Here is a 7,893-nt window from a genome sequence, read left to right as displayed (position 1 = left end):
AACAAGAAAATTCCAAACACATTTGAAATTTTGAACTCGCACTAGTACAACCATGACCAAGTTCCCATTATAATCAAACATAGTATAGTTAAGTAACTTGACACGTATCACCTCCATGAGTTAACACATGCACCTCCCTGCACTACATGCAACACACTACCAACTACACGACATTAACCAGCTTGAAACTCTTAAACTGAAAAAAAAAACATGTAAAACCCCAACTCATTATCGATGATCACCATCCTAATTGGTGAAGGACGCAACTCTGATCATGTCTCCAAACCACATAAACCCTAGAACTAATTTAAGGTGAGGTTGTTCAGCTTCAGCAGCATCCGCACATGGCCATGCATCCCACAGTTGGACGGCCACATGCATCTCACAACACATTCCCCGAAGACGACGAGCTGAACCCTGACAGGAACTCTGCCGGCCAGCCGTTGCCGCCGCCGGTGCTGCCGGGCCAGTACGACTGCTCATGCGCCGCGACGGCACCTCCGCCGCCGCTGCTGTGCTCCTCCATCTTCACCGCGGCGAGCTGCGCGAGCAGCCCCGAGGCGACGACTCCCCTCGGGAACCCGTCGGCGAGGACGCCGCTGCCGTCGTCGGCGAAATGGTACCCGTGTAGGCCAGCTTGCTGCAGGAACTGCGGCTGCATCTGGAGCGGCAGGTAGTGGTGGTAGCCCTCCAGCGACGCCTCCAGGGCGGCGGCGGCCGCGGCGGGCGGGAGGCTGAGGTGGGGCAGCTGCGCCTGCATGCTGGCGATGGCCTCGGCCGCCGCCATGGCGGCGCTCGTGGTGGTGGTGGTGGTGGCCGTGGTGGAGGTGGAGGTGGTGGACGACGAGGACGTGGCCGCCGTGGCGCCCGCGCCGCCGCCCTGGCCGCCGCGGGACGACTTCTTGCTGGAGCGCTTGGTGTTGCGGCGGCACCCGCCACCGACGGGCACGTTGCGGAGCGCGCCGCCGCGGGTCCAGTAGCGGCGGCACGCCTTGCAGAAGTGGCGCGGCTGCGAGAGCGAGTAGTTGTTGAAGTAGCAGAACTTGGTGTTGGTGGAGTCGCAGCGCGGGCACCGCAGCGTGCCGGGCTCCGGGAGCGGCACGCGCGCCAGCCGGGCGCGCTCGGCCATGGACACGACCGGCCGCGGCTGCGCCCCCGCGCCCACCCCGGCGGAAGTCTGCATCGAGGTGGACGATTTGCCGCCCGCCGGAGCGCTCGCCGCCGTGTCAGCGGGGCCGCCCGGCAGCGGCGCCAGGCCGGACGGCGGAGGCATCAGGTGGTGGTGGTCGCTCCCGCCGGCGCCGCCGAGGAGACACTGGAGTGGTGGCTGCTGCTGCTGCATCTGCATCTGTATATAGCGAATCAAAGGAGAGAATTAAATTAACAAAGACGACTGAATCCAAAGCACGGTATATTCAAGAACATGCCTAGAATCATGCCTGCCCTTCTCTTTGTGTCTACTCTACCCTGAGTTGGGCATGAACAAAGCTAGTAAACAAAATTGGATCAATCAACAAAAAGTTAGAGGTTAGTATATATATCTAATTAAAACCCCATGATTCACCCCAAAAAAATAGAAAGGAAACAGAGGTAAAAAAAAGATGCACCAGTTCATCATGCTTGTGCACAAATATATATATGATGAACTTAAAAGAAAGTTGTTGATGAGCTAGAAGTAGATAGGAAGAACACAATAGGTTAAATCAATTATTTTCTTAGGACAAGGTTAAATCAATTACCTGGCCCCAATTGGGAGGGTCTAGGAAGATCGGCAGCGAGGAGAACACCATGATGATCGAGCGAGCGAAGAAGAACCTCTTGCCCTCTTCCTTTCACTGACCGTGACTCTTTGAGGGAGAAGGCGCAGAACCAAGAAGAAGAAGAACCACAACTTTCTCGGGCCTGCCCTCAAGTGGTGCCTTTTATAATTTATGTGGCCTTCCTTAGCTGCTAAGAGAGAACGATCGAGCAGGAACAGTATGCAAGTTAAGAGAGACAGAGGTAGAGACCATAGAGAGAGAGAGAGAGAGGCCAAGAGGTTGCTGATGAGGATGGCTAGACCGCTAGTGGGGAAGGATGTGTCATGAGTCACCAGAGCGAGAGCGAGAGAGAGAGAGAGAGAGAGATGAGAGAGAGAGAGAGAGAGAGAGAGAGAGAGAGAGAGAGAGAGAGAGAGAGAGAGAGAGAGAGAGAGAGAGAGAGAGAGAGTAAAAGGTGATGGCTCAAAAAAGGAGAAGGGCCATGGGCAAACCCTAGCTAGGTAGCTAACAGTAGGAGAGAGGGAGGGAGGGAAGTGAGTGAAGGGCTCAATCAGTGTGCAGGAGGAGGAGACATGGACGGCGCCACCAGCGAAAGCGAGGAGGGCTCCAGCACGCAATGGAATGGGATCAGGCGCAAGGGAAGCGAAGGAAACGATCGAGACACGGGGCGATCGATGAGGTGAAGGTGAAGGCCCCCCTTGTGTGCTGGTGTGCCCCGTATTTATACACCTCCGAAAGCGAAAAAAAAAACAAAGTGAAAGCGAGCTGGTCTGGTCTGGTCTGCCTGCTGCTGCCTGAGCTTGGCGACCCAGTGTTTGTTCGCTGGGGCCCACACCGAGCTGGTAGCATGGTAGTAGGGCCGTAAATTATATTCGTATACGTGTACGGACGTACTTGATGCTTACGCGATTAGGCAGGGCGAGTTTGGCTCATGCACATTAGATTTACTGCTTTTTGCAGTTTGCAAGTAAGATAGATATATGTTCAAAGAATTTCATAGCCGAATTGGAGTGTCAATGGGTGATCTTTAGGTGTCAAATTGGTGATTTTTAGGTGCACCTCCAACTCTCTTTAGTTCAGGGTCACCAATTTGCACCTCTAGAATTTCATTGTCAATTAATTTCGCTCTGGAAGTGTCAAAGAACAAATACAGGAGAGCTATAACATTTACAATGTTTCATGAAGATCTCCGGTACCAAAATTTATCCTCACACTGCACCACATCCCTGAAAAGGCGATGGACGAACCGTCGGGACAAGGCGCTATATACCGGTGAAGAATATGTTAGTATAATTTTATACCGACAGACACTCGCAGCAAGTGTAAGTTCCAGTGTTAAATGAAGTCATCTTTTCAAAAAAAAAGTGTTAAATTAAACCTTGGCATACAATAAGCTCCGGGAGTTCAGATTTAGATTTAGGATTGTAATAAGTCTGGTTGGTCTACTTGACTGATACTGGAGATGGAGGACAACCGGTTGGACAGAGTTGAGGTGGGAGAGGGAGAGATCAAAGATGAAGCTGGCAATCTGTATGTGCAGAGCAGCGCCAAAGCGGCAGGCAGCATGACTAATAAATTGAGTTGTGACAGGAAGAAATATAAGACTATAGGTATTATGTGGATCATTGGTATCAACTAGATGGACCATGGATGCCTCAAATTCATGTGTAAGTCAGCGTGAGCTTCTTAGTTCCGTGTTGTTGCAAACTCTTTTCTTCGAAATAATATAGTGATGCGCAACTCTCATGCGTATTCGAGGGGGAAAAAATCATGTATAAACCCGGCCTAAAATATGCCTGAGTTGGGTTGAACATATGTAATATTGTTGGCATTCATAGTAATTTGGTATAGGATCGCTGCTACGGTACTAACGCTGAAGCCGGTCCAATAATCCGTGCCAAACGGACCTTCATCGTACCCAAAAGATTGAAAACATGTGAGCAAGGAGAAGCCGTGATGATTGAACAAATTGTAAGAAAGTTAGCATGCGTGCTGCCTACATGGCCAGTATTAAGATGCCCACAGGCCACAGGGCCAGAGCCTAAAAATCAACCTTTTTTTCCTTTTTTTTCTTTTTTTTTTGCGAGGAAGACCTCGACCCCATCTGATGCTTACCTCATCTCTATCTGAGACGACATACCGTGTGATTGTTCACGCACGTAGCTGAATTGTCTGAATTGGGCGCCAGTAGTGAGTTAAGCTGGCGTTCCCGGGCGCATGGCATGCCTGGCTGCCGACCTGCCGTGATGCTCTCACTCTCACAGGACGACGCAACAGACAACGCATGGCTCTCTCTGCAGTGCCCCTCGCCGCCGGCGATGTGTGTCAGGACGTAGGGAGGGAAAGGGGGAAGTGAGGCTCGAGGGTTCTTCAGCCAGTTGGTAGGTGCACCGGTTGGCGGCTGGTTATAAGTGTTATACTTCTAGGATCGACACAGTGTATAAATCGAGTAGGATTTCTTTTCTTTTCTTTACATCAAGTGCAAAAGTCTCTAGATCTATTGCATAAGCGGTATATGAAGGAACACAGTGAGAGAGTAGAGAGAGAGACCATCACCACCAGCGTTTGAGCTCGATCCGGCGGCCATCTCTGGTTCGCTGATGACGATCTGCTCTAAGGCAGCGACGAGCGGCGCAGTGGTGTCGTGAGCGTAACGTCGAAGTCGAGGGCGATGGCAACGATGCCGATGGATCTGCGTCGATGGAGGCGGCGGTGAAGCTTCCCGCTGCTCCAGCGCACCCTCTAGATCGGCTAGGGTTTAGAATGTGGGAGAGGGTACTGACGGCGCGGCGCGACGATCTTCATTACCCGTGCCCCGGCCCCTTCACCCCTCTTTATTTAACGCTGTGCAGCGGGGGCCCACCAACCATTAAGGTTGGGCGCCCCCGATCAGTGCGCAAATCAAGTGGGTCTATTAGAAAAGAGATCAATCCAACATTCTCCCCCTTGATCTCACTTTGTTCTTTTAACTTTATACTTTAACTTGAAACTTTTTTCTTTAGTTGTTCCATCACAGATTAATGAATAGAGCATGCTTTATCGTCACAGTCCAAGACCGATGGACTCAACAGCTACCATACACATCACTGTTTTGAAACAAATTCTTTATCTTTTGGGCCCTTTTGTTTTCTAGAAATCACAAGCTTTCCCTTAAACCCATGCCGGCTATGTGTTCCATGAACACATTGGGTGGTAAGCCTTTAGTGAGCGGATCCGCAAGCATTTTCTTTGTACTTATATGCTCGAGTGTAATAGAGTGATTCTGGATTTTCTCCTTCACAACATAAAACTTTATGTCAATGTGTTTGGCAGCACCACTTGACTTATTGTTGTGAGCATAAAACACTGCTGGTTCATTGTTGCAGTACATTCTGAATGGTCTTTGAATGCTGTCTACCACTCTTAAACCGGGTATGAATTTCTTTAACCATTCAACCTGCCCCGATGCCTCATAACATGCCACAAATTCAGCGTACATCGTCGATGATGCAGTGACGCTTTGTTTGGAGCTTTTCCACGATATAGCTCCTCCTGCGAGTGTGAACACATAACCGGACGTGGACTTTCGGTCATCAATGTCCCCCGCAAAATCCGCATCTGAGTACCCTTCTATCTCTAAGGAATCAGATTTTCTGTATGTTAGCATGAGACCTTTTGTGCCTTGCACATAACGTAATGCTTTCTTTACCATGATCCAGTGTGCCTGTCCTGGATTACTTTGATATCTTCCAAGTATCCCGGTAACAAATGCTAAGTCAGAGCGTGTACAAACTTGAGCATACTGTAGGCTTCCGACAGCTGAAGCATATGGAACCGCTTTTATTTGATCGATCTCATACTGGTTCCTGGGACATTGAAATTTCCCAAATCTATCACCCTTGACTATTGGAGCAGGTGAAGGCTTGCACATATGCATACTGTATTTCTTTAGAACCTTTTCTAAGTATGCCTTTTGTGACAGTCCTAATACCCCCTTTGTTCTATCTCGGTGAATTTCAATTCCCAAAACAAATGAAGCTTCACCGAGATCTTTCATATCAAAGTTTGAGGACAAGAATTTCTTTGTCTTCAGTAGCAGACCAACATCACTACGAGCAAGTAGAATGTCATCTACATATAGGATCAGGAAAATAAATTTTCCACCTCTGAACTTTGCATAAATGCAATTGTCCTCCTCATTTTCTTTAAACCTAAATTTTCTTATGGTTTCATCAAACTTTAAATACCACTGCTTAGAGGCTTGCTTTAATCCATAAATGGATTTCTTTAAGCGACACCCCATATTTTCTTTTCCTTTCACGACAAAACCTTTTGGTTGTGCCATGTAAACATTTTCATACAAATCCACGTTAAGTAATGTCGTCTTTACATCCATCTGATGTAACTCTAAGTCATAATGTGCCACCAATGCCATTATAATCCTGAAGGAATCTTTACACGAAATCGGAGAAAAGGTTTCGTTATAGTCTATCCCTTCTTTTTGCGTAAAGCCTTTTGCCACGAGTCGTGCTTTGAACCTTTCTACATTCCCTTTGGAGTCATGTTTTATCTTGTAAACCCATTTACAGCCTACTGTTTTGGCTCCTTTAGGAATTTTCTCTAAGTCCCAAACACCATTGGAACTCATTGATTTCATCTCATCCTTCATAGCTTCCAGCCATTTAGATGAGTGAATACTTCTCATGGCTTCTTCATATGAAGTGGGATCACCCTCCATATGAACCTCTTCTATATTATAAACTTCATAATCGCTAGAAATAGCCGACCTTCTTTCTCTTTGTGACCTTCTAAGGGCCACTGCTTGTGGCACATTTTGTGCCTCAACTTCTGGCACATTTTCCATAGGGGGCTGTAGCTCCTCCTCCTCATGTCCAACTGCGGGTTCAGGTGGTTCCTGGATGACATGTTCCAAACATTCGCTCACTGTTGGTATGGGTGGAGTTGCGACAGGTGTTGACACCGTAATAACTGGAATAGTTGGTACAGCAACGACCGAAGAAGGTACTGATGTCACTATTTCAGGAACTTTTGGTGCAGCATCAACAGGTAGCGAGAAAAATGGCTCTTGAATCATAGGAGTAGGCACATACACCCGCTTCTCCTCAAGGTCTATTTCTCTAGGTACCATGCTCCCCCTGATCATTTCACTTTCTAGAAAGACAGCATGTCTCGTTTCTACAAACTTTGTATATCTGTCTGGGTAGTAGAAACGAAAACCTTTCGACTTTTCAGGATAGCCTATAAAATGGCAGCTCACAGTTTTGGGATCCAGTTTTCCAAGATTTGGATTAAACACTTTAGCCTCAGCTGGGCTCCCCCATACCCGTAGGTGAGTCAGCGAGGGTTCTCTTACTGTCCATAGCTCATACGGCGTTTTGGGCACCGATTTGCTTGGCACTCTGTTGAGAATATGGATGGCGGTTTTTAACGCCTCCATCCACAGACTCAATGGCAATGTGGAATAACTCATCATACTGCGCACCATATCTATTAGTGTACGGTTGCACCTTTCAGCTATTCCATTTTGCTGAGGCTCCCCCGGTGTAGAGTATTGGGCAACTATACCATTTTCCTGCAAAAACCTCGCAAAAGGTCCAGGAACTTGTCCATAAGGGGTATGTCGACCGTAGTACTCGCCTCCACGGTCTGATCTTACTATTTTAATTCTTTTGTCAAGTTGATTTTCAACCTCAGCTTTGAATATTTTAAATTTATCCAATGCTTCAGATCTTTCTTTAATTGGATAAATATAACCATAGCGGGAGTAATCGTCTGTGAATGTTATGAACGAATCATAGCCATCCACACTTTTCACAGGAAACGGTCCACATATATCAGTGTGAACTATTTCTAATGTTCCTGCACTTCGTTTGGCACCCTTTTTATTTTGCTTTACAAATTTTCCTTTAATGCATTCGACGCATTGTTCAAGATCAGAAAACTCTAACTGTGGAAGAATTTCACTCTTCACTAATCTTTCAATTCTCCCCCTCGAAATATGGCCTAAACGACAGTGCCATAATTTCGATGAAGTATCTTCATTTCTCTTTCTTTTCTTTGTTTCTTTCTCTGACAAAGATTCATTCACACTCACATTACATACAGAATGCACTTTATCACGCATAGATAATAA

The 7,893-nt window shown here is 47.4% G+C and overlaps 1 protein-coding gene across 1 annotated transcript; it reads right to left on the bottom strand.

The window, feature by feature from the left end:
• On the bottom strand, positions 1-2,097 carry LOC120666520 (dof zinc finger protein DOF5.1-like). The gene is made up of 2 exons (XM_039946382.1): positions 1,740-2,097; positions 1-1,348 (listed from the first exon to the last, which is right to left on the bottom strand). Exons 1-2 carry the CDS (start codon positions 1,788-1,790, stop codon positions 383-385), a joined length of 1,017 nt encoding a protein of 338 aa, XP_039802316.1. The 5' UTR covers positions 1,791-2,097; the 3' UTR covers positions 1-382.
• Between the last annotated feature and the right edge of the window lie 5,796 nt (positions 2,098-7,893).

The sequence above is a fragment of the Panicum virgatum genome, chromosome 3N (genome assembly GCF_016808335.1).
Source record: "Panicum virgatum strain AP13 chromosome 3N, P.virgatum_v5, whole genome shotgun sequence".
Lineage (NCBI taxonomy): Eukaryota > Viridiplantae > Streptophyta > Magnoliopsida > Poales > Poaceae > Panicum > Panicum virgatum.
Note: the sequence above shows the minus strand (reverse complement) of the source record. Positions and strands in the feature narration are given on the sequence as shown.

Excerpts from the sequence above, each read along its gene's own strand:
- LOC120666520 (XM_039946382.1), bottom strand. The coding sequence starts at position 1,790 with ATGGTGTTCTCCTCGCTGCCGATCTTCCTAGACCCTCCCAATTGGGGC. Across the intron at positions 1,349-1,739 it reads ACCCTCCCAATTGGGGCCAG|ATGCAGATGCAGCAGCAGCA; the intron begins GTAATTGATTTA and ends CGCTATATACAG.